At 47.3% G+C, this 26,133-nt stretch overlaps 2 protein-coding genes across 6 annotated transcripts in view; one reads left to right on the plus strand and one right to left on the minus strand.

Moving 5' to 3' along the window:
- Positions 1-12,621, minus strand: part of FAM118B (family with sequence similarity 118 member B) — a 47,788-nt gene extending 35,167 nt beyond the window's left edge. For 2 of the 5 annotated variants that reach the window (XM_058664127.1, XM_058664126.1), the window contains exons 1-2: positions 12,502-12,572; positions 12,190-12,425 (exon numbers count right to left, since the gene is read on the minus strand). In XM_058664127.1, coding sequence (XP_058520110.1) covers positions 12,190-12,203 — 14 coding nt within the window. In that variant the 5' untranslated portion in view covers positions 12,204-12,425; positions 12,502-12,572. Of the gene's footprint in view, positions 1-11,615; positions 11,638-12,189; positions 12,426-12,501 lie in introns of those variants that run through there. The other 3 variants (XM_058664128.1, XM_012929260.2, XM_058664129.1) reach the window with 3 other exon arrangements.
- Positions 12,622-12,641: 20 nt separating this feature from the next.
- Positions 12,642-22,691, plus strand: RPUSD4 (RNA pseudouridine synthase D4). Its single transcript, XM_058664130.1, has 7 exons — positions 12,642-12,863; positions 13,171-13,336; positions 14,400-14,601; positions 18,838-18,931; positions 19,005-19,149; positions 21,219-21,316; positions 21,859-22,691. The coding sequence occupies exons 1-7, from the start codon at positions 12,678-12,680 to the stop codon at positions 22,096-22,098; spliced, it is 1,131 nt and encodes a 376-aa protein (XP_058520113.1). The 5' UTR covers positions 12,642-12,677; the 3' UTR covers positions 22,099-22,691.
- The last annotated feature ends 3,442 nt before the right edge of the window (positions 22,692-26,133 follow it).

Genomic DNA, 26,133 nt, shown 5'->3' on the forward strand with positions numbered 1-26,133 from the left:
GGGAAGTGGAGTGGCCAGGATTCGAACTGGCGCCCATATGGGATCCTGGCGCATGCAAGGTGAGGACTTTAGCAACTGGCATTGGTCATCAAGGTAGATCTTTTTTGTTTTTAAATACTTATTCTATTTGAAAGGTAGGATTAGAGAGAGAGAGAAAGAGAGAATCTTTTGTCTGCTGGCTTGCTTACGAACAGTTAGAATAGCCAGGGCTGACCCAGGCCAAAGGCAGGAGCCAGGAACTTCATCCAGGTCTCCCATGTGGGTGCAGAGGCTGCAGCACCTGGACAACCACATTAGCAGGGAAGTAGATTGCAAAGAGTAGCCTGGACCTGAACCAGCACCTATAGGGGACGGCAGTATCTCAGGTGATAACTTAATACATTGTGCCACATCACCAGGGTCTATTTTCCAGTCTTTTTCCTTCATTTACCTCAGCGGCCTAGTAAACAAGATAAAATCACTGGAGCAACTTGTGTTTGTGTTTCCATAGCGGCACAGCACCTTTCTAACAGTGGAGGGCAGCAAGGCACAGTGAAAAAGTAAGCACCTGACCTTCTGGGTCCCATGGACAGGACTCCAACAGAATGAAAAAAAAAAAAAAGTAGCTCCAAATGCTGGCAACAGATGTCACAACTGCTATTTATTTATTCGTTTGCATGTTCATTTAAGGAAGAGTTACAGAGAGAAGGATAGACAGATATTTCATATGCTGCATCATTTTCATACACAGCCATTACAGTTGGAGCTGAGCCAATCTGAAGCCAAAAGCTAGAAGCTTCTTCTGGGCCTCCCTCAGGAGTGTAGGGGCCAAAGGACTTGAGTCACCTTCCGCTGCCTCCCCGGCCATTAGCACGGGGCAATCAGGAAAGCAGGACAAGAACTGGTGGTGCCCATATGGGATTCTGATGCTGCCGGTCGAGGCTTAGCCTATTACCCTCGGCTCTGGCCCACTTGTTGTGTTTAAAACTTTTTTTTTCACATTTGCTCTTTAGCCATAGAGTTAAAAACAGCGACTCCAGCACAAGGCTGACCTTTAAGGGACTTAGCTATAACTAAACGAGGGCCAAAAGATACATTTCTGAAAATGGGAAAATTCCAGAAATCTGCATCCTCCTAGTTTGAATACAGGTAGTATTTTGTCTTGTGACTTGGCGAGTAAAGGAAAAGAAATAACTAAAAAGGAAGAGAAAAGTGTTAGTGGCTCTGTGCTTCAGTGCTGGCCTCTTACTGTTTCCAAGCACAGCATTCAAATGACACGGGAAGAATTTTCTAAGTAATGACCTCAACACATGAAAGAATCTCCAGTGAATGTTTGTGCATGAAAAGCCAGCCTTAGATGCAGACTTGGAAATGTGGACTGCTATAAAGTCTCTTCAATGCACAAATTCTTTTTTTACCCCCTCCTAATTTCCTTTGCTTTCTCTACTTCCAAATCTAGAGGTTTAGAGACCATTCAAATGAAATCTGAAATGGCTGCAGAATCAAATACATAAGCAGGAACAAAGAAAAACTGGAAGAATTAAGTCATAAGATGCACTCTGAGAGGTGGCCTCCCTAGACCCTCATCCTTGACCCTGTTTACCATTGTGAACTGAACGAATACACACACACACACACACACACACCACCACCACCACCACCACCACCACCACCAACAACAACCAAGAAGACGCAGCCTGGTGTTTCATTTTTAACAACAAAACCCAGCCAGGGTCATTAGACATTTAAGAAATCTCAAGACAAAAAAAAAATCTGCTTCCTCCTTCAAGAAATTATTAAACATCACTAAGTGCCAGGAACTTTTCCACAAGCTGGAATTATGGTAGCTAACAAAACCAAACCCCTGGGCTCATGGAATTTATACTGCTGGAGTGAGGGAGATAAGCAAACAAGGCATGTGGCATGTGTGGTGGGAATAAATGCTCTCAGAGAAAAGCAAAGCTGAGTACACCACAAAACTGTCAGAGCTTTCAGGGAGAGACAAAATGAAGAAGGCAAGATCATGTAGAAGAGCTTTGAATCACTATGCCACTAGAGCAATTCAAGCACCAGAAAACAACACAATAATGCCTTGCACATTCTGGGGGAAAATTCGTGCCAAGCTAGACTTCTACAACATGCCAAACCCCCAAACCAGCATGTGGGCAAATCAAAGGCATTTAAATATTCCTTAGGAAACAGCTGGAGTATGTGTATTAAGAAAATGAAAGACATACACCCAGGGCCCGGCGGCGTGGCCTGGCGGCTAAGGTCCTCTCCTTGAACACCCCGGGATCCCATATGGGCGCTTGTTCTAGTCCCAGTGGCTCCACTTCCCATCCAGCTCCCTGCTTGTGGCCTGGGAAAGCAGTCGAGGACGGCCCAATGCTTTGGGACCCTGCACCCAAATGGGAGACCTGGAAGAGATTCCTGGTTCCCGGCTTTGGATCGGCGCGCACCGACCGGTGCAGCTCACTTGGGGAGTGAATCATCGGACAGAAGATCTTCCTCTCTGTATATCTGACTTTGTAATAAAATAAATAAATCTTTAAAAAAAAAAAAAAAAGACATACACCCAGAAGGAGGACAGGTTCAAGACAAGTACTGGGCAGTAACACCTGGGGAGCTGTTCCCGGGAGGAACACACAGTGTAGGAGGAGGAAGAGGCAGCGATCCAATAAACAATCTAGGTGTACATATGCGTTCATAAAAAAAAAAAGTTATTGATAAGAGTGTGACAAACACATTGGCACATTTTGGGAAAAATTAACAGTAGCTACATTAAAAGTACAAGCAAGGCCAATGTAAACACAAGGAGTGTAGCTGTGGCAGATCACCTGGCTCAACAGGAGCAGTATTTAGCAGAGATGTAACTGCATGCAAGTAACCAGAGTACACTGTAAGTCCGGGGCCATGAGAGAGGAAAGACAGGGAAATGGCAGTGTGGAAGAACTAACAGGAAACCAGGAGGCACAGTGGGGAGGTGATAGAAGAAGAAATAATGTAGCAATGAGCTAGGAATAGCAGGATGATCTCAGAGGAAAGAAGACACAAACTGAGTGGTGCCTAATAAAGAACAAAACGATAAAGGAGGCAGAGTGGAGGGAAGCTACCTTTCCTCACTCCAACTCTTGGACTATTTAACAGTTTACACCATACTGGCAAATTACTCTAACTCAAGGGGAAAAGCAGCAGCACCTACAATTTTAAATAATTTTTTATTCATCTCTAACTATTCAATAACTTTCCTTTTGTCTAGTATATCCACAAATGAAGGATCATCTGGTCTAAGCCCCTAGAGTGCTTGTTGGGACAGCTGGAAGACAGGCAGGAAAGTGTGACTCCTGGGCCTAAACTCAACCTGGGATTGATGGGAAAGGGGCATGACACTGCACCACAACCAGTCAAATCACTGCTCGCTGTGCCAGCATCCTATATGGGTGCCAGTTTAGAGTCCTGGATGCTCCACTTGTGATCCAGCTCCCTGCTAATGGCCCTGGAAAGAAGCAGAAGATGGCCAAGTGCTTGGGACCCTGCACCCATGTGGGAACTCTGGGAGTGCCCAACTCCTGGCTTCGGTCTGGCCCAGCCCATCATGGCCATTTGAAGAATCAAACAGCAGACAGAAGACTGTCTCTCTCTGCCTCTCCTTCTCTCTGAACTTTGCTGTCCAAATTAAAACTAAGTTTTTTTTTAAAGATTTATTTATTTTTATTGCAAAGTCAGATATACAGAGAGGAGGAGAAACAGAGAGGAAGATCTTCCGTCCGATGATTCACTCCCCAAGTGAGCGCAACAGCCAGTGCTGCGGCAATCTGAAGCCAGGAGCCTGGAGCCTCTTCCTCCAGGTCTCGCACGTGGGTACAGGAACCCAAGGTTTTGGGCCGTCCTTGACTGCTTTCCCAGGCCACAAGCAGGGAGCTGGATGGGAAGTGGAGCTGCCGGGATTAGAATCAGCGGCCATATGGGATCCCGGGGTGTTCAAGGCAAGCACTTTAGCCACTAGGCCATGCTGCCAGGCCCTAAAACTAAATCTTAAAAAACAAAACAAAATAAACAAACCAATTAAGTCACTTGTATTCCACATTTCAGCTCCATTTCCTGCTAATGTGGACTCGGGAAGGCCATAGGTAATGACTCACAGGATGGGATTCCTGACATTTGGGAGACCTGTGTTCTAGCTCCTAGATTGTACCCGACCCCAGTCCACTCAGTTGCAGGTATTTAGGATAAACAAATGGCTGATTCTCTGCCTCTGAAATGAATAAAAAATAAAATTAAAATGATCTGGTAATGCATATAAACAGATTTCATCAGGTGATTTTTATTTTTTTTTTTAAACATATTTGAAAGAGAGAGGGGAGGAGAGATGGGGCAGGGTACAGAAGCAAGACAGAGAATGAATGTCTTGGTTTACTCGCCAAATGCCTGTAACACACGGGGGCAGAGTTCAGCCAGGGGAGGGAGATCAAAGCTGCTTCTGCTTTGTGCACGAGGTGCAGGGGCCCAATACTTGAGCCACCTTCCAATGCTTTCACAGGCACATTAGCAGGGAGCTGAATGATAGTGGAACAGCCAAGAGCTCCAACCAGTGCCCATATGGGATGCCAGCACAACAGTAGGCCTTAGTTGGCTACACTACAATGCCAGCCTCAGGTAACTCTTACCATTAAGCAAGTTAGGGGAAAGTTAACTCACAGCTGGGGTTAGCACACTGTATACGGATCTGGCTTTCTGGATCTGTTCAGCTCTCCTAACATCTACCACAAGTTATTTTCATAAAACTCATGGTACCACTGGAGCAGCATGCACCAATCTTTAACAATTAAAATGCAAACAACAATCCACATCTTTAACTTATTTTTGTTCAAATTCTCAAATAATCCGGAAAGTCTGTTCTATTCAGCAACTGCTTGTTGCAGGAAACTTGTTAATTTCTCTACGGACTTACCAGTCAATGGCTTCTCTCCAACACCATGGTTTAACAGTCCCTCAGTGGTGTACTCTCTGTGAAAACTATATCCACACTTTTCAGTGTATATTCATGTTGCTACATAATTACCTTGATCTTCTTCATTTACATAATGTTTTAAAATACAGTTCCTGAATTTGTTTTTACTTGTCAGAGAAACAGCCCTCCGATGGTCTCACCAGCTGGGGCTGGGCCAGGCTGCAAGCCAGATGCCAGACCACCATGGGGATAGCAAGGACCAGATTACTTGTTGCCTCAGCAAGAAGAGGAGCCAGGACTCGAACCTGGGCATACAGACGTCCCAAGGGGCTACTTCACCACTGAAAACACCCATCCCCTTTGCAGTTCTGAAAATGCTCTAGTGAAATATTATTTTAACCTGTAATCATGCTGTATCACTACTAATCTGAGTGCCTGTTACACATTAGGCACCGTATGCATTTACTTTGCTGCTTTTCACAACAACCATATTACGCAGATTAATTTCATTATCATATAGCAGAAACTGAGGCTGGAATGCTTAGATATTTGTAAAGAACAAAGCCTGACGCTTTGTCCAAACGTAACAATGTTCACTTCCCATAAGCACTGCAACTTCAGCGGTCAACTAATTGTTTACTCAACTTCCTTTTCTAGGTGAAACATTTAAGTTCCAAACTTGGAAGAAAATCACCTAAATGGCAGAATTAGACTAAATTCAATCATCTCTTGACTCTCACCCCATTTACGGCCCATCAATACATATATATGCACCTGGTGCTACACCATAAGCTGGGAACAGCTAAAGGTTGCTGAACAGTTACTGTATATGAATATCCTACAGTAGCATCATCCTCATTTTACAGTATTAAAAAACTCAAGTGCAAGTTAAGTAACATGCATGAGGTTATATAATCAGCAATGGCAGAGCCAAGATATGAAACCCTGTTTTATTGCAAAATGCAAGCTCTCTGCCACTGTGTTCTGTCATCCTGTTTCCTGTCCATCTCTTTTGCATGCCCACACGGTACCATTCCTCTCATTAAAAGTACCCACTGTGATGTGGTAGATTAGGTCCCAGCTTGTGACTCTGGCATTCCAGACTGGATGCAGGTTCAAACTGCTCTGCTTCCAGTCCAACTTCCTGCTAATGCATTTTGGAAGGAAGAAGCAAATGACCCAAATGTTTGGGACCCTGCCATCCAAGAGGGAGGCTAGGATGGAGTTCCCACCTATTGGCTTAAGCCTGGCTCAACTCTGGCCAATGCAGCCATATAGCAAATGGAAGATTTTTCTTTTTTCCCTTGCCACTCTTCCTTTCAAATAAGCAAATCCTTAAAACAAACATATACATGAGACAAATTGCTCTTTAAAATAATTTATTTGAAAGGTAGAGTCATGGAGAAAGAGAGGCAGAGAGAGAGAGATCTTCCATCTGCTGGTTCACTCCCCAAATGCCCACTATGGCTGACCTGCATCAGGATGAAGTTGGGAGCCTGGAGCTCTGTCTAGGCCTCCCAGATGAGTGTAGGGGCCCAAGTACTTGGGCCATCTTCCACTGTTTTCCCTGGCACTTTAGCAGAGAGCTGCATTGGAAGTGGAACAGCCAGGACTCAAACTGGTGCCCATACGGGATGCTGACATTGCAGGTAATGGTTTAACCCATTATACCACAATGCTGGCTCCAATGTGTGGTCCTTTTTTATGAGTCAGATTCAAATGAACTGCTGAGAGTGGGTGGGGATGGGTAAACTGTGCACTGACTGCTTGCTTTTAGTGTGAAGAAACATATTTTTAAGAAGATGTGATAATGGTATTATGGTTATATTAAAAACAAGTCCTTGCAAGGTTGGTGTTGTAATGCAGGGGGTTAAGCCATTGGCTGGCATCCCATACAAGCATGAGTTTGAGTCCCAGTTGTTCCACTTCCAATCCAGCTCCCTGTTAATATTCCTGAGAAAACAATGGGACAGGGCCCAAATGCTCGGGCTAATGCCACCTGCGTGGGAGACCTGGATGGAGTTCCAGGTTCCTGGCTTCAGCCTGGCCTAGGCCCGACTGTTACAGCCATTTGGAGAGTGGACCAGCAAATGGAAGATGGCTGAATCTGTATCTCTCCATAACTTTACCTTTCAAATAAATAAATCCTTACACATTTTTTTAACATATACATTAAAAAAAGTCCTTAAGGTGGGCACTGTGGCCCAGTGAGTTGCTCTACTGCTTAGGACGCCCCTACTCTATACCAGCATGCAGTCAGGGTCGGTTTCCAATCCAGTTCCTGCTAATGCATCCTGGGGGCAGTGGATGTTTGCCCCGGCTCCTATATTCCACATGAGATCCAAATGGAGTCCTAGGCTCCTGATTTCGCCTGGTCCAGCCCTGGCTGCTGCAGGACAGATCTCTCCCTCCTTCTCTCCATTACATTGTGTTTCAAGTAAATGAAGATAATGATTAAGAAAAAATAACCCACTAAATCCTCTTCCTTCACAAATGAGGTGATGTGTGGGATGTGTTTCACAGCCACCTGGGAGGTCAGAACAGGGTGTCTGGTGCTGCAGAACAGGACGGAGCCCCTGCAGGAAGACGGCAGTTGCTGCCTGACAGTACAACAGGGCTTATCATAGCATTTTCTCTATTCCTATAAGTGTTTAACATTTTTCACAACTTGGGCTCAGTGCGGTAGCTTAGTGGCTAAAGTCCTCGCCTTGCATGTGGTAGGATCCCATATGGGCGCCGGTTCTAATCCCGGCAGCCCTGCTTCTCATCCAGCTCCCTGCTTGTGGCCTGGGAAAGCAGTTGAGGAAGGGCCAAAGCCTTGGGACTCTGCACTGCGTGGGAGACCTGGAAAAAGCTCCTAGCTTCTGGATTTCAACTGGATCAGCTCTGGCTGTTGTGGTCACTTGGGGAGTGAATCTATGGACAGAAGATCTTCCTCTCTGTCTCTCTTCTCTGTATGTCTGACTTTATAATAAAAATATGATACATTTTTTAAAAAATATTTTTTCACAACTCAAAAAAAGTAGAGTGAAAAAAACAGAAGGAAAATCATATTAATATATTTTGGGAAGAAAATTTAGGAATGCTTTCTTCCCATTCTACTTTATAAGAATTAGGAGGAGGGAAAGAGAAAGCTCCAAACTGCTGGTCCACCCCGCAAAGGCCCACAAGCACCAAGGCCGGGCCAGCTCAAAGACAGGAATCCCTGTCTCAATCAATCCCTGTTTCCCACTTAAGCAGCAGGAACCCACTACGTAGGCCACTATCACTCCCTCAAGTCCTCCATCAGCAGGACCTCAGCACTGAATCCAGGAGGAGGGCATCTGAACTGCTAGGCTACACAGTTACCCTCCTCATTCTGCTTTTTTCACATTTTTTAAATCAGTATTTTTAAAAAAATATTTATTTATTTTTATTACAAAGTCAGATATACAGAGAGGAGGAGAAACAGAGGAAGATCCTCCGTCCGATGATTCACTCCCCAAGTGAGCACAATGGCCGGTTTTGCGCTGATCCGAAGCCGGGAACCAGGAACCTCTTCCGGGTCTCCCATGTGGGTGCAGGGCCCCAAAGCTTTGGACCGTCCTCGACTGCTTTCCCAGGCCACAAGCAGGGAGCTGGATGGGAAGTGGAGCCACCGGGACTAGAACAAGCGCCCATATGGGATCCCAGGGCGTTCAAGGCGAGGACTTTAGCCGCTAGGCCATGCCGCCGGGAAATCAGTATTATTTTTATACTGGAAAATGCGTTCTGTCTAAAGAAATCCCCATGTTCCTTGCATGCTGATCTTCCTCTATGTTTTCTAAACAAGTAGACTTGACCTAACAGGGCCAAAAATCATGGCCAGTGCTTACCCCATCTTCAGTATAACTACAGCTCATGCTCTTAAAGAAGACTGTTCAGTGGGCCCAGCACGGCAGCCCCGTGGCTAAAGTCCTCACCTTGCATGTGCCAGGATCCCATATGGCCGCTGGTTTGTATCCCAGCTGCTCCACTTCCCTTCTAGCTCTGTGCTTGTGGCCTGGGAAAGCAGTCGAGGATAGCCCAAAGTCTTGGGACTCTGCACCCATGTGTAGACCCAGAAGCAGCTCGTAACTCCCAATTTTGGATCAGCTCAGCTCTGGGCCATTGAGGCCACTTGGGGAGTGAACCAGCAGATGGATGCTTGTCTCTCCTTCGCTCTGTAAATTTGACTTTGCAATAAAAATAAATAATTCGTAAAAGAAATTCAATATCTTAAAAAAAAAAAGGCCGCTCTGTAAGAACAAGCATGGACTTAAAATAAAAACTAGCCAAGAGCACAAAGGCATGAAAGTGCAAAGCAGGTAACAAACCAGTGACACAGATCCTCTTCACAGTTGGCAGGGCTTGGGTGAAAGATCTCGAAAGTGTACAGCTGACCTTCCTAATGCTGAGACAGATCAGGATGGGATGGGGGGGTGGTGGAGGGTACTGTGATACACTGATCTCTGCAGCCTCCAGGACCACAGATGGCCAGAGCTCCCGTGGCCAGTGGCCTTCTGGGGACAACCTCCAGTCTTCACCAGCGACAAAACAATGACTTCCAAATATACCATATGAAAAAGGTTTGGGAAGTGCTAGTTCAAATTAGACTCACCTTGTTCATCATTATTCAGAAGCTTAATAAAGGATACTAAGAGGCGATAAATACTACAATGCAGTCAAAAACACTGGTGTGGAAAACAGACCTAATACTTGCATTATAGGTTTGTATTAGATATCAAAGGCTTCTCCTTTGGTTAGGGCCCATACAGATATCTGTAACATCATTTGGCAGTCATATAAATTATCAACTTAAAAACTGGCTTGCTATAGATTTACTGAATTTTGAGTCCCACCTCGGGGTTTTAGAGTTTCTTACTCCTGCTATATATAATTTGTATCCCTTCTATACTCTACTTAGGAAATCTCCGGATATGTTCTAATAGCACTCAATGAAGTAACCCCTAAATATAATTGTTAGCTTGATGGCACAAAGCTAAACTCTGGGGACAGGAATACAACTGGACTCTACGTTCCAATGCTAGAAGTATTCAAGATAAATCTGAGATAAATCTGCTAAGGTTAGGTGTGGAAAATATTAATGCAAGCTCTGAGTTGCACAGTTCATCTTTTAAATGGCAAAACAAAACACCTAAAACCCAAATTATTTCCCCAGCTTTATTTCAGCTGAACTGAAAGCCTTCAGCTCTCCTGGCTCCAGACTGACCTTCAGGACACTTTCAGACAGCCCCTCCTAATTCTGCCATTTAATCTTTCTAAAACCATAAAGCAACGTCCAAGTACTTCCTGCTCTCCAAGGAAATGGACTCTTGTTAATCTGCAACTAGCACATCACTGTTTGAAGAACTGTAATTTCACTTCATCACTAATTAATCTTAACTTTGTGATACTTAAATACATGTTCATTCATTAGCGCTTGCTCACATTTGTGAAATATCAAGGCAACCCTTTTGTTTTCGCATAAATGAGGACATACCTTCAAAACAAGCTATGAAGCTCTTTATATGAGTATTTGGCGGAAGGGGACACACACTGTGCTTGATCAAAATCTATGTAAATAAACCATGTGTGAACACAGCTGTACTCTACGTAGGAATGAGCACAACACCACCAGAATTGCCTTCCTTGTAAAAACAAACTAGACAGAGCAGTCTGAAACTTCAAAGAAGATGGGAGACTGGTGCAGCAGTAAATATAGGAACAGGCTGAAATAGCAGCAGCTGAAGGAAGAAGTGGAGGAAGGCAAAAGAGAGAAAACAAACAGCTGGACAAGACATTTGCATAAACCCTTCAGATTCACAGAGCACCTCTAATCAGTGTCAAGACTTGGGGAGGAAGCTGAACTATCCTACAAACAAAAACTCTGCCTTCTTTACATTTATCTCACCAAGTTAAAACAAGAAAAAAAGATAAAACATTCCTTCTCCAGGAAAACAAACAAAAAAGGCTCATTCTGCGAGCACAGTACTGCTTCTTAACAAGCACCCGCACCTCTCCAAAACCATGAAAGTCCTGGACCCCAAACAGGTCTGCAACAACTGCCACCACCTGGATTTTCAAGGATGAAGCCTTGGATGAAGGAGCTCCAGGCACCTACAGAGCAAGTGATGTCCAGCTGGGACATATCAGAAAAGGGTAACCCATTTAAGGTGGAATTTCCGTATTTCTGCAGAATCCATGTCCCACCCGTGAAATGGCAGAAATAAAACAAGAGCAACACAGGCTGTTTCTCAATCTCCCTGGGAATTCTCGGTACACCAGGTCACCGGCCTCACTATGGCAGCATATACAAGACCTTTCCCACTCCTTACAGATTCACCCCTACCTTCACTCCTCAGGTCGAAGGTGGGCACAAATGAGAGTACTCGCAAAGACTCAGTCACCACACATCCGGGGGGCTTTTCAGCCACTTAACAAATATTTGTGGGGCTATCAAGTGTCCCACCCCTCCCCCCCCAAAAGCCTCAAGGAACTCAAAGAACAATGTTAAGTACAGGGGCTGGGGCGGGGGGAGACCAGGTAACGGCAAGCCTAGCTCACAGCATCCTGGTTGGTGTCCCATTTCAAGAAGTCTGTCTCTACCCGACAGGCTTCAAAGACCCCCGCTTACTCATCACAGCTCATTCAAGCTCTTCCACAAACCCTCTATAGGACGGCTTACCCCGGTTCCACCTTGTTTTGTGTTCAATATGGCTCTCTTCTGTGGATCTCTTTCGGAGGGGCAAGATCCGGACGCACACCTAGCTCAACTTCCTACTCCTCCACCCTTTAGCAGCCTCTAAAAGCTGTTCTCTCTCTGTCAACACAGGCCCCTTCCTCGTCAGGACATCCTTTCAGACCCCGCCTTCGTCTTCTCAACACGGGGCAGTTTCCCAAGGTACTTTTGATACTACCATAGCAAACAGATGTTCCTCTTCCCAGTCACCCTTAGTGCAATCAGGGAAGTCGCCCGCAGTTCGGGCACGGGAGTCCCAACATCGCACATCTTGTAAGAGAGGAAGAGAGGGTTCAGGGCGGTCGTAAACTATGGAGGGGAACAAGCCAAAGAAGAAGGGAAGGCGCTGGGCGAGCACACGGGGAACGGATCCCCTCCAGGGATGGACAGAAGGACAGCCGCGGTCTCCCTGGAGAGGAAGCACGGACAAGGACGGGGCCGCCAGCCCTGCGAAGGGAGGCCAGCTTCCACGTCAAACAAAGACGCTGCGAGTCGGAAGGTGAGGGTGGAGAGAGCCTACCGAGATCCGGGCATCTCCACACGTCTAGCGGCGAGGGAACGAGAAGGGCCCCGACGCGTGCCTCGGGAGACGCGGTTGCCAAGAGGGACGAAGTGGGCGGCCAGGACGGCTCTGGGGCGAGCGTTTATGGGGTCCAGCTTCTCCAGGGGCGCGGGGGCGGGGAGGTGTTCCTGAGTAGGATCGCGTCCCAAAAGGATAAACGTTTCCCAGGGTAGTGCTCTCCGGAAAGGGAAGTCCTGAGGGTGCGAGAAGCGTTAAGCGGTTGAGGGACCAGCATTTCCCAGCCCCAGTCCGGCTTGCCTACACACTCACCGCGTCTCCTCCAAACGCCACCGCTCCAGCTGCAGCTACCGGCTGGCGCAACCGCACTGGAGCGCGCCCCGCCCCACGTGACTGCCCAGACCGCCCCTCCCACATGATCCGTGGACACGCCTTCCTGACGTCACTGTTCACCACGCGTCTTGGCCCGCCCCTCCCTCTGGGGCAAGATGGCGGCGCACAGCCCTAGCATGTCGGGGCTCTGGACCAAGGGGACTGGCCAGCGTTTGGGATGCTTCTTCACTGTCACTTCAAAGTTATTTTGTTCGGCTACTGCTGCGTCTAAGCGTCTGGATGCTCAACAATTAGCAGAGAGACTCCGAGCCCAGAAACGGGAACAAGAGAAGAAGGAGCGGGTAAGGACCACAACTCCCAAGAGGCAGTTCGCTTGCCGGTTTCTTTGGCGGGGAGAGAGGCTGGCAGGAGGGTCCTCTGACAGTAAGTCCTTGTTGGAGACCTTGAGCGGAGAGGTAGGTAGGGGCGCGGCGTCCTCCCGTGCCTCTGCCAGAGTCAGCCCTAACCACCAGACGGGCCCGCAGGTAAGACCGAAGCTGCCTCCACTCTGATTCCCGAGCCAGGTGCGAGGCAAAGATGGACACGCCTTTCCCAGACCTTGTTAAAAGCTTTTCTCACCAGACGTTCTGCCTGCCTCTTGGCTCTCAGGTGCCCACAAACCGGGTTCAGCGAAGAGTGCAAGAATTCCAGCGGTTCACAAAGCAGCTACAGCGAGTCCACCCGAACGTGCTGGCCAAGGCACTGAGCCGAGGGATTCTCCACCAGGACAGGGACCTTGTAGTCATCAATAAGCCCTATGGGCTCCCTGTGCATGGTAAGGGCCATGTGCAAAGGGGAGAGGGGTCGTTGCTGCTTTCTGCTGCTGGGGGAAACGGCCATGTCATTTGTGATGAAGACTTTGCAGAATATTATCCCACTGAAAGCACTGTAGATAAATAAGACTGCTCTCACCTTCCACACAGTGACAGTCAGCAGTAAATTCACAGGCTGCCCCACGCTGTATTCCCCCCACAGGTATCGCTAAGATGGCTTCCAGGCTAATTTCCAACCTAACTGGGTAAGGGGAAACAATATATAAAGAAGTATTTGTGGGTTAGTGTATACCTAAATGTAAAAACCCCAGAGTGCTTGGAACTGAATGGACACTGAGATGTGCTTGAATAACTGTTGAATGTATGGGAAGAACTTCTAGGAAAAAAAAATGGATCTGTCAAAGAGTGTTGCAGAGAGAAAGGTATATTTTAGCTACAGGAAAATGTTGCTTCTGGGAACGTATAGAGCTGAGCTGATCCAAAGCCAGGAGCCAGGAACTTCTGCCTGGTCTCCCACGTGGATGCAGGGTCCCAAGGCTTTAGGCCGTCCTCAGCTGCTTTCCCAGGCCACAAAGATGGGAAGTGGAGCAGCTGGGACACGAACCAGTGCCCATGTGTACTCGGAGGTGGAGGATTAGCTAGTTGAGCCATCGAACCAGCCCCCCAGATAGTTACATTTTATAGATAAGAAAACAGTTGGGAAAATAATCTGTTCACGATCAAATGACAAGCGTGCGTAACGTAGAACCCAGGAATGTCTGACTTCTAAGCCGGTCCATATGGGCTTGCCAAGTGTGTTTGAAAACACCACATGCTCTGGGACAGTGCTTCCCACAGTTTAATGCGCTTTTAAATCATCTGGACACTTGATTAACGTGCAGGTTTGAATCTGGATTGGAGGCCTGAGAGCTCCATTTCCAAGCTCCCTGTACACAGCCATGTTGCTAATCTCTAAACTACAGTAATAGTACTAAGACTGGAGGAAACATGAACTGTTCATCTTGGGAGGGCTTTTTTTCTCAAGAATTGTAACGTGAAGACTCCTCCTGGCTTTCCACTCTTCAGGTGGCCCCGGGGTCCGGCTGTGTATCAGTGACGTACTGCCTATCTTGGCAAAGATACTTCGTGGCCACAAGGCTGAACCCTTGCATCTGTGCCACCGGCTGGACAAAGAAACCACGGGTGTGATGGTGTTGACTTGGGAGAAGGAAATGGCACATCAAGTCCAAGAGTTGTTCAGAACGCGTCAGGTGACAAAGAAGTACTGGTAGGTGGCCCACAGATGAGGTAGGGGTATTAGTGAAGGCAGCCCTTGCGTACATTCTTGCTATGTGCGAGGAACTCCTGTAATATGAGAAGAAAGCACAATATCTTAGTGAGAATATAAAAAGTTGGTGACACAACTTTGGTATTTAGAAAATTAAGAGCCTGGTAGAATAGTAGTTCTTAATTCTGGCTATACATAAAATAAAAATCACCAAAAATTAATTATACAAGTATACTCATGGTTTCGTTCCTGTGGTAAAATAGTTAAAATTACAAAGATAAAGCAAAAACATGAAACCCTAGAAAACCCGTCCACTCTGCCGCTACAGTTCCTTTCCTTAACATGGCACGCCTGTGATCAGTTTGGATTTCATACTTGCAGCTATTCACTGTGTGTACCTGTCACATACGTACACATATTATATCAAACAGCTTAGGTTGTTGGCTTAACTCTGTGTCCTGGGGATGTTTCCCAAATGATGTAAAAAGCTCTCCTTTGTTGTTTTGTTAATTATCTGAGAAGCAGAGAAAGAAAGTTCTTGTCTACTAGATCACGCCCCAAATGTGTGTTAATGGCTGGAGCTGGGCTGGGGTCCTGGCTGTGGCCAGCAGAGCAGTCCGGGTCTCATGGGTGGCAGGAACTCAGTTACTTGAGCCGTCACTTCTGCCTCTGAGGGTCCACGCAAGTGGGATGCTAGAATCCAGAGTGCAGCCAGGGCCGTGGGCATGTCTCCGCCCATTCTTGACCATTAGAGTAAATGCCTACCCCATAGAAACTGTCTCCTTCATAATGGGTCTTTGGTGTTTCAGTATGTGGATGGATATTTAGGTGATTTTTGACCTTTTCAGAGCCTATGGCAAACAACATATGAATATATCCTTTTTTTAAAAAAATTACTTTATGTGACTGTATCTTTAAATTTCTAGAAATGGAATTGATGGGTCAAAGGGGCACATAAAAAAGGCTGTGTGTGAGACTGGCACTGTGTTACAGTTGGTAAGCTGCCACCTGTAACACCAGTATCCCATATGAGTGCTAGATCGAGTTCCGGAGCGCCACTTCTGAGCTAGCTTCCTGCTAACATAACTGGAAGATCCGTGGAAGGTGACCCAAGTCCTTAGGAGCCCTGGGTGGAGCTCCTGACTCTTGGCTTCATCCTCACCCAGCCCTGGCCATCACAGTCATGTGGGTTGTGAACCAGTGGATGGAGGTCTTCGTCTCTTCCTTCCTCTCTGTATACCTCTCGTAACTCTGCCTTTTAAATAAATCTTAAAGATATGGTGTAGACAGAGAGACAAAGATCTATCCACTGATTTATTCTTCAAATGGCCACAGTGGCCAGGATTGACCTGTGCAAAAGCCAGAAGCCAGGAGCTCCTTTTGGTCGTTGCACATGGGTACGAGGTCCCGAGTGCTTTGGCCATCCTCTGCTGCTTTCCCAGGCATGTTAACAAGGAATTGTTTTGGAAGTGGAGCATCCAGGACAAGAACCGTGACCCATGTCATCGCAGGCAACAGCTTTAACATAAGTGACATAAGTGAAATTGACATTGGTTTTTCTTTTCTTACTTTTTTTAAAAATTTTTTTAAAATTTTATTTTGAAAAGCAGAGTTAACAGACAGAAGAAGAGAGGCAGAGAGACTCTTTCATCTGGCTTACTCCCCTAGTGGCTACGACAGCAGAGTCTGAGCCAGGCAAAAGCCAGCAACTTGGAACTTCTTCCAGGTCTCCCCTGTGGGAGATCCCAAATTTTTGAGCCATCTTTGCTACTTTCCCAGATGCATTAGCAGGAAGCTGGATCAGAAGTGGAGGAGCTGAAATTCAAACCTGTGCCTGTATGGGAAGCCAGTACCACAGGTGGCAGCTTTACCCACCCATTACAACACAACACTGGCCCCTGATTTTTCTTTAAAAACTCGACAGATATGTTTAAAAAAAAAAGCAAACAAAAAAAACTCGACAGAATACTCTGATGCGAAATTAAAGAACACCTTGTAATAAGAGATTATTGATAATGGAGGAATTCATTGAAGTAGGTGAAAGTCCATGAAGGTCTGTGTTCTCAGTAATCTGTGAAGGTTAGGCTTAGTAACCATTCTTATTATCAGTCTTCAAGAGGATTTAACATCAATGAATTAGATCTTGATGAATGAGTAGGATTTGATAGGGGAGTTGGAGAAATGTGTTCTAGACTGTGGGAATAACACGCACAACGGAGTATAGCTTGCAGTCCACTTTGGGGTAGGGGTAAGAGAGGTAACACTGGAAAGGTAGGCCCCCACCCAAAGATTGTTCTTCTTGTATTTGAAAGGCAAAGTTAACCGATGTTCCATCTGCTGGTTCCTTCCCCAGATGGCTGCATTGGCTGGAGCTGAGCCAGTCCAAAGCCAGGAGCCTCTTCTGGGTCTCCCACGTGGTTGTAGGGGCCCAAGTACCTGAGCCATCCTCCACTACTTTCCCAGGCCATAAGCAGGGAAAGTTGGATCAAAACTGACACCTATATGTGACGCTGGAACTGAAGGTAGAAGCTTAGCCTATTACACTGCAGTGCTGGCCCCTAGATCATTTAAATAGGATAAACTGGATTGGGTACTAGACAAACTGTTACCAACTAGAAACATGTGTACAGCAGGTGAAGTGATGTGTTTGATCTGAGTAGGTTTTGATGTCCCAGTGATTCTGCAGTAGGGCCTAGATACCCAGGAGAAGAACAGGTTATGCTGAGTCTTCCACCTGTCTGGAAGTGATTTGGAATGAGTTACTGAGTTACAGTTCCTGTGACATCTTTGGGCACTGTCTCTTCCTGTTTTACCTGCATTCTAGATAGGGCAAAAGAAATCTTGTGAATTTTTTCATCAGTTTCATTCATTTGTGTGTTCCTTTATTCATTTTGCATGCAGTCAGAAAATACCATCCTTTATTAGTAAAAAAGATAGGATATAAAACCGTTTCCATAATTTTAAATGCTTTTTTTTTTGAAGATTTATGTATTTTTATTAGAAAGATCTACAGAGAGGAGGAGGGGCAGAAAGGAAGATCTTCCATCTGCTGATTCACTCCCCATGTGACTGCAACAGCTGGAGCTGTGCCAATCCGAAGCCAGGATCCAGGAGCTTTTTCTGGGGTCTCATACAGGTGCAGAGTTCCAAAGCTTTGGGCCATCCTTGGCTGCTTTCCCAGGCTACAAGCAGGGAGCTGGTTGGGAAGTGGGATAGCTGGGACATGAACTGGTGTCCGTATGGGATCCCATTGCATGCAAGGCAAGGACTAGGCTACAGCGCCAAACCCTTAACTGCTTACTTTTAAAAATTAGAATGTTGGACTATGATATTGATATATTTTTGTCTTTTTTCCAAAATATTCAAAATTCACACATGACTTTGGAAGTAGAAAAGATATGGTTGTGAAAGTAGTCAGCTGGAACTGGGGTTGTGGGGTGTTGCAAGTTAAGCTGCTTCCTGTAATGTCAGCATCTCTCAAGAGTACCAGTTTAAAGCTTGGCTGCTCCACTTCTGATCCTGCTACCTGCTAATGCAACTGGGACAGCAGTGCAGGGTGGCCTAAGGCTTTGAGTGCCTGCACCCACATAGGAGACCAGAAAGATGTTACTGACTCCTGGCTTTGGATCAACTCAGCTTTGGCCTTTGCAGCTACTTGAAGAAAGAACCAGCAGATGGAAGATCTCTGTCTCTCCTCCTCTTTCTGTAACTCTGCATTTCAAATAAATGAAAAATAAAACTTTAAGAAAAAGAAAAATAGCCAGTAATCAGGCTAAACACTCTAGCAGAAGAACCACATGGGATCTCCAGTCATAAAACATGACCATGGCGCCCACCGTGGTAGGCTGGTGCTGAAACCCTTGCCTTGCAAGTGCCAGGATCCCATATGGCAGTTCGTGTCCTGGCTGCTCCACTTCCCATCCAGCTCCCTGCTTGTGGCCTGGGAAAGCAGCCAAGGATGGCCCAAAGCCTTGGGATCCTGCACCTGCATGGGTTACCCGGAAGAAGCTCTTGGCTTCAGATCAGTTCAGCTCCGGCCATTGTGGCTACTTGGGGAGTAAACCATCAGATGGAAGATCTTTTTGTCTGTTCTGTCTGTAAGTCTTCCTTTCTAATAAAAATAAAATCTTTTTAAAAAGAGAAAAGACCATCTTAATGCTGAAGCTCCAGTGGCCAAGTCCCAGGAGCCCCTTCCTGCCTTCTCTGGTTGTAGCGCAACCTGTGTGTCACCCCCAGGGCCCTCACGACAAGCGTCCCCGTGCCCTCAGCAGGAGTTGTGGATATTCCCATCGTCGAGAAGGAAGTGCAGGGCCAGCAGCAACACCACAAGGTGGGTGAGCTGCTCACTGGGGCTTGGGATCTACTATTTGTTGTGAGCCCTAACTTGGTTTCTTGACCTTCAGATGACACTGTCCCCCAGCTACCGCATGGACATGGGGAAGATGGTGAGAGTGCGGAGTAGCCGGAACGCGCACATGGCTGTGACTCAGTACCAGGTGCTCAGCAGCACGCTGTCCTCTGCCCTCGTGGAGCTGCAGCCCATTACCGGTGAGGGTGTCACCATCCTGCAGTGCAATGGCAAAACCCCATGCTGCCAAGCCTTGTGCAGGGCCTCAGTGGGGCACTGCCCATGCCTGAGTAGATGCAGCTGACTTGTGTGAGAATGTGCTTGTGGTGCTAACCCAAGGCTGGCTAGACAGGATGTGTATAGCCACAGAATACAGTCCGAATAAGTCAGGAGGTTGTGCAAAATGTGACACTGAATCACTGTATGTATCAGTGGCCACTTTTGGGTATGTCGCAGGCAGTGTGGCACAGCAAGTAAAGCCCCTGTTGGGGACACCTGCATCCCAGTGCCGGGTTACCTGGGATCCAGTCCCACCTCTACTCCTTTTTTTTTTTTCTTAAAGATTTATTTATTTTTATTTTAATGGCAGATTTATAGAGAAGAGACGGAGATCCTCCATTCATTTGTTTACTCCCCAAGTGCCCACACTGGCCAGAGCCAAGCCAATCTGAAGCCAGGAGCCAGAAACTTCTGGGCCTCCCTTGCAGATTCTGGAGCCCAAGGACTTGGGCCATCCTCCCAGATTTGGGCTACCCTCCCAGGCCATAAACAGGGAGCTGGATAGGAAGTGGAGCAACAGGGGCTAGAACCAACACCCATAAGGATTGGTAGTACTTCAAGATGGAGGACTAGCCTATAAAGCCACCATGCCTGCCCCCACCTCTACTTCTGATACAACTTTCTGCTAATATGTGTTCTGGGAGACAGCAGATGATGGCTCAGGTGCATGGGTCCTTGCCACCCTTCTGGGAGACATAGATGGAGTTTCTAGCTTTCATCTGGTCTATTCCTGGCTGCTGGAAGTGAAGCAGAATATGAGAAATGTCTCTATTTGTCACTGTTTTTGTGTTGCTGTGCCTTTCAAGTAAACAAAGATAAATAAAAAGAAGACAAGGAGAAGAATAGTTTTCCACATCCATTGTTCCTAAGTTGCATTATTATGGAGAGCCAAAAGGCATAGATGACCATATCCATTGAGGAATGAATGGAAAAGTGAGTAGCATATGCATACAGTAGAATATTATTTTTAACCCTAAAGGAGGGGCAAATGTGATGGCCCAGTTGGCTAATAGTCCACCTCCAAGGGCTGGTATCCCAATGGGTGCCGGTTCATGTCTGGCTGCTCCACTTCCCATCCAGCTCCCTCCTTGTGTCCCAAAAAGGCAGCAGAAAATGGCCCAAATCATTGAAACCCTACACCTGCCTGGGCGACCTGGATGAATTTCATGGCTCCTAACTTTAAATCAGCTTAGCTGTGGCTGTTGTGGTCATTTGGGGAGTGAACCAGTGAATGAAAGATCTTTCTCCTTTTCTCTCCTCTCTGTAACTCTGCCTTTCCAAAAAAAAATAAATATTGAAAGAAAAAGAAGTAAAGGAAACAAATGGCACATGCTGTGAGACAGGTAAACCTTGAGGACGTTTACAAGAGAAGCCAGTTACAAAAGGATTAATGCTCTGTGATTCCATTGGTAGGACGTAAATCAAAATAATCAAAATCCTAGAAATACCAAGTAGAATGGTGTTGCCACAGCGTGGAGGCAGAGGGTAGGGAGTACAGGAAGGGAGGAGTGAGAAATTGCTCTTCCCTGAGTGCAGATATCCATTGGGAAGATGAGAAAGTTCTAGAGGTGGATTGGTAGTGATAATTACAAAACTGCATGATTATTGAATACCTCTGAACTATATGCTTAAAAATAGCTAAGGTGAGAGATTTTCTGCACATTTTGCTACAATTTAAAAATTTACAAGGCAGTACTATGTATTATTATTTGCTACAACTGTAAAAAAAAAAGTTAAGGAAAAAGGTGTGAAGTTTATGATAGTGGTTGTCTAGCATGGGAAGAGGGAACAGTGATGGGGAAGCATACTTAGAATATTCCTGTTTACTGCTTAAGTTGGCTGGCTAATACTTGTTATGCTACTCTTCATACCTGATTGGCTAGTTTAATATGCTTTGATTTAATATGATTTGAAGCAAATGCCAGCAGTGGATCATTCCTGTGAACCAACCCTCCCCCCCAGGAACTCACTCTTTTCTTTTTCCTCCAAGGAGTGAAACATCAGCTTCGAGTTCACCTGTCTTTTGGTTTGGATTGTCCAATCCTTGGTGATCACAAGTACTCAGACTGGAATAGGTTGGCTCCCCAGGTAATATTGGTTTAATCCACTGTGCAGTAAAAGGGAGGGAACTTGCATTTTCTCTTTGTTCAAATCCCGCTGTAATTCACAGTGAGAACATACTGACTGTCTTTAGGCCTGATGGTGTACTGGCTGTCCAGCTTCTACAGAAGTGTTTTAGGCAGTGTCCTCAGGGGCTGCAGAAGCTGTTAGCAGAGCCTTATTGCCCCTTTGGCTTGGCATCAGGTTTTGTTGGGAGGCTGTGGGGAGAGGGAGGAGTCCTCCTGAAGGCTGAAAGCAGCCTTTCCCATGGCTGTGATGGACTCTTCCACCTGCGAAGACACAGCTCATCTTCTTGGATGCACACTGGCTAGTAAGAGCTTCCTTGGTGTGGTTGTTTTTCTCCTCCATTCTGGGTCTTGAGCCCTTCCTGGACTTGTCCCTGAAGCAGGTTGTCCATTACTGTGTCTTTCAGGGAGCGAATGTTAGTTTGCTTCCCATGGAAGGCCCCTAATGTAGGCTAAGTTTTGACCTTGGCCTTGCTCTCAAGGGTTTGTGCTGTCTCCCTGCAGAAGCTGCCTGTTGGCATCCTGAAGAAGCTGGGGCTGGAGCAGTCGAAGGCCCGCCACATCCCGCTTCACTTGCATGCCCGGCAGCTGATCCTGCCTGCCCTCGGGTCCAGGAAGGAGGAACTCAATTTGACCTGCAAGCTTCCTCATTTCTTCATGCGTTCATTGAGCCGCCTGGGCTTAGAGATGCCAAATCAGGATCAAAATGACAGAAGTGAAGCTGGGCTTCCAGGATCACAGTGAAAAAGACTGAGCTCTCTGTTGTGTTTGGTGAGCTCTGTTAACTTCTCACTTGTAAAAAGATGCCAGAAGAGCCTGGTGGGGTAAGTTGAAGGAACTCAGCTGCTTTGTAGCTTTCAGTAGAGAACAGTTTGTTTACTGGTGGCTTGGCTGTGCTGTGGAAAAACCTGAAGCCTGTTGCAAGTCTGCTTGTCCGAGGGGCTCCTTGTGGAGATGGGAGACAGCCCAGGGACAGAAGGATTCAAAGAGGAGATCTGTGCGGAAGAAACTGTGGTCAGCCAACAGGGAGGCTCATCAGCCTGTCAGGAGTCCTCTGGTTGGAAAGAATGGAGTGGCTGAACACATGTCAAGGAACCCGGGAATTCTGTCCAGCTGCTACCTGGGTGCCTCCTGCACTGGCGACTCTGGAACCTGTGAGGGGTCATTGACCGGGGTAGAGATGGAGTGTTTGATGAGCAAGGGAAGCAGATGTCAATGGCAGGGTCTGAGACAGCATAGGGACCATAAACTGAGCAGCATGCACAGTAACAGTACTAGATCCATTAGTTGTCACTATGTGACGACAAATTTTTTCTTTTTTTCTTTTTTCAGGAGAATCATGAAACCCAGATATTTACTTGGTTATATCTCCTAGTATATTGTCAGCTAAATAAAAATTTGAAAAAGATGTAGTATTTGTGAGGTAAATTTTGTCTACACATTACCAGCTTGGAATCTGTACTCAGATTGAGTTCCTAACTCCTGTGTTCAGGTTGGCCCAACCTTGGCGCTGTGAGCATTTGGCGAATGAACCAGTAGATGGAAGATATCTTCTCTCTGCCCTTGTACCTGCGTAAGTGTTACACTGCTTGTTGCCTTGTGCCTAGGCAAGTGTTAAACTCTGCTGGAAGAAAAAGCAGCCAGTACCTAGTGGGCATTCTGGATGTGGTTAATGTCAAATTTGTGTTAATTATGCCAGTATAACAGCATAGTTGCTTCTTTTTTTTTAATTTCTTATTATTTTTAAGATTGATGTATTTTTATTAGAAAGGCAGATTTACAGAGAGAAGGAGAGACACAGAGAAATATCTTCCATCTCCTGGTTCACTCCCCAAGTGGCCACAGTGGACAGAGCTGAGCTGATCCAAAGCCAGGAGCCAGGAGTTTCTTCCAGGTCTCCTAAGGTTTGGGGCCGTCCTCGACTGCTTTCCCAGGCCACAAGCAGGGAGCTGGATGGGAAGTGAAGCAGCCAGGACATAAACCAGTGCCCATATGGGATCCTGGCACCTGCTAGGCAAGGCTTTAGCCACTGGGCCACTGCGCCGCTCCCCGCCCTGCTGCTTTTTTTTAAAGATAAATGGGGAAGGTGGGGAACACCATGCCAGGACTTGTCACCCCAGCCCCCAGGCAGGGGTGCTGCAGATTGCCCTGGGAAGAGGGGTCTGAGAACGTATTGGAGTGGGAGTGGCTGAGGGCATGTTTGATGGGGAGGAATCACTTCTTGTGTCTGCCACGGACTGGACCACTGCACTTGCAAGTAGGCAGCAGAGCTGAGACGCAGTGGTTTAGAGGGGGAAAACTGGAGAGCATGTCTGGGTCAGGCCAAGGCTCCTGGCCACATGGGAGACCTGGACTAGGCTAAATGGCAGCGTGTGCCACCTGCTGGCGCATACAGGGGCTGTGGTTGAGGGGCATGCCTGGCTGGGCTGGGCTGTAGTGCCCGCTGTAAATTGTTGGAGCAGGGGTAGGCGGTAGCACCCACCAGTATGCAAGATAGCTGATCTGAGGACAGATTCTCTAGGGGAATTGTGGGCTCACCTCTGTGGGACTACAACACCCACCAGTTTACATGGAGAGCTGGAGTGGTGATGGGCCAAACCAGGCAGGACCAGGCAACTCACCTGACAGGAACCCACCTGACACTTGAGGGAACTGGAGTAAGGAGGAGGCCTGGTGGGGCTAGACTGCAGCGCCCAATGGCACATGAAAAGACTGATACTGAGGGCAGACTGTGCCATGCAGGACTGCTGTACTTGCCAGTACGCATGAGATCCAGGGTTGGGAGCAGGCCTACTATAGGAAATCAGGGAACTTCCCTTCTAGGCCACAGCTCCCACTGGGGAGCACAAGAGCTGGGGCCAGGGGCAGGCCATGCCAGGTAAGGCTGTAGCACTTGTCAGCATTGGTGTGGGCCAGTTCTGGGGACAGGCCAGGCTGGCCCAGGCATTAGCACCTGCTGGCATATATGACAGCCAAGACGGGGTGTGAGCTGCATCCAGCTGGGATAGGCTGCAACGCCTGCCAGCAAGGGGTGATATTATAGGTGGGCCATGCCAGGACATGCAGGACCTGGGGCTGAGGACTGGCCTTGTAGGGAAACTGGGGATTCCCCTGCTGTGCTGCAAATCCCATTCGTGAGTGCAAGAGCTCAGGCTGTGACGGACCTGTCTGGGCAAGGCTGCAGCATCCAACAGCATGTGTGGGCGCTGGGTCTGGGGTGGAGGGTGGGGCAAACTGGGCTAGGCTCCTGCATCTGCTGATGTTCACAAGAGCCAGAATGGACCAGGTCACATTACAGCCAGGTCTGGTGGTGGGCCAAGCTGGAATAGACTGTTAACATCCATTGATGAGAGCTGGAATGAGTGCATTCCAGTTGGACTAGGCTACAGTGTAGAACAATTGATTGGATAACGTTTGTAGGAGGCAGTTGATTGGATATCCAAAACAAAGAGATACATCCAGGCAAGGGTGTGAGAACAATTGATGGGTTCCATAGACAGGTTTATGGGAGCTCCCATAATCTCAAGTCAACTCCTTGCGGTTGATATGTAAACTCCTCATAGCCTCCTCCCTTATCCAGTGTGATCCTCAGTCTATAAAAGCCCGATGCCACTAATAAATTTCAGCTATTGACCATCGGTCTGTAGTCCACACGTACATGCACCAAGTCCATTGCTGCCGAACAGCGAACACTGCACTACCCACCAATGAGTGCCAGGAATGGGGGACTGACCAAGTCAGTCTTGGCAGCAGTACCCACTGGCACACATGAAATCTGTTGCTGGGAGCAGGCCTGTTAGGACACAGCTCCTACTGGTGAATGTGAGAGGTGGGACTGGGAGCAGGCCAGACCAGGCTGGGCTATAGCACCCATTGGCATGTGTATTAGCTGAGTCTGGAGGCTTGTTGGGCAGATTCAGTCCACAGCACCCACCAGTTCACACGACGGCTGGTGCTGGTAGTGGGCCTGGCTGGGCTAAGATACTGTACATGCAAAACCCAAGGCTAGGAATGGACCTAGTAGGGGAATTTCTGAGATTACCCCCGATGGGCTGCTACTTCCACAGGTGACAGCTGGCACTGGGGGTGCGGGGCTGGGCTGGGCTGCTGCACTTGCTTGTATGCATGAGAGCCAGCATGAGTGTGCACCAGCCAGCAAGTGCCAGGACTGGGTGTGAGCCATGTGAACTGGACTGCAATACTCCCTGGCAGGTACAAGATCTGGAGCTGGGAATATGCCTGGCAGAGGAACTGTGGGCACTATACTATTAGGTTCTACCTCCTACTGGTGAGCATAAGAATCAGGGCTGGGGGTGGACCAGGGCTGATAAGGCAGTGGCACTGTTAGCATACCTGTGGGCCATGTCTGTGCTTGGGTCGGTCTCAGCTAAGCCACAGCACCTATCGTGCCTGGGAGCTGGATGGAATGCAAGCTGAACCAGGCTAAGCCATAGCAGAGGCTGGCACACACACAAATGGGTTGTTGGCATGCCTGGTGGGGATTATTGGGAATTGCCCCAGCTAAGCCATGGCTTCCACTGGTATGCATGAGGACCAGGTCTGTGACAGACTGGGTAGGCTGGGGCACAGAACACATCAGTCTGTGTGAGATAGGGTCCTGGTAGAGCTGACCCGGCTGCTATATTTGCCAATATGTGTAGTGGCTGGTGCGGGTGACAGATCAAATCTGATCCTGCACTGACTGACACACACAGAAGTCAAGTCAGGTCATCCCAGGTGAGGTTTCTTGGAGGACTCCCCAACTGAACTCAGACCGCA

This window comes from Ochotona princeps, chromosome 4 (genome assembly GCF_030435755.1).
Source record: "Ochotona princeps isolate mOchPri1 chromosome 4, mOchPri1.hap1, whole genome shotgun sequence".
In the NCBI taxonomy this organism is placed as follows: domain Eukaryota; kingdom Metazoa; phylum Chordata; class Mammalia; order Lagomorpha; family Ochotonidae; genus Ochotona; species Ochotona princeps.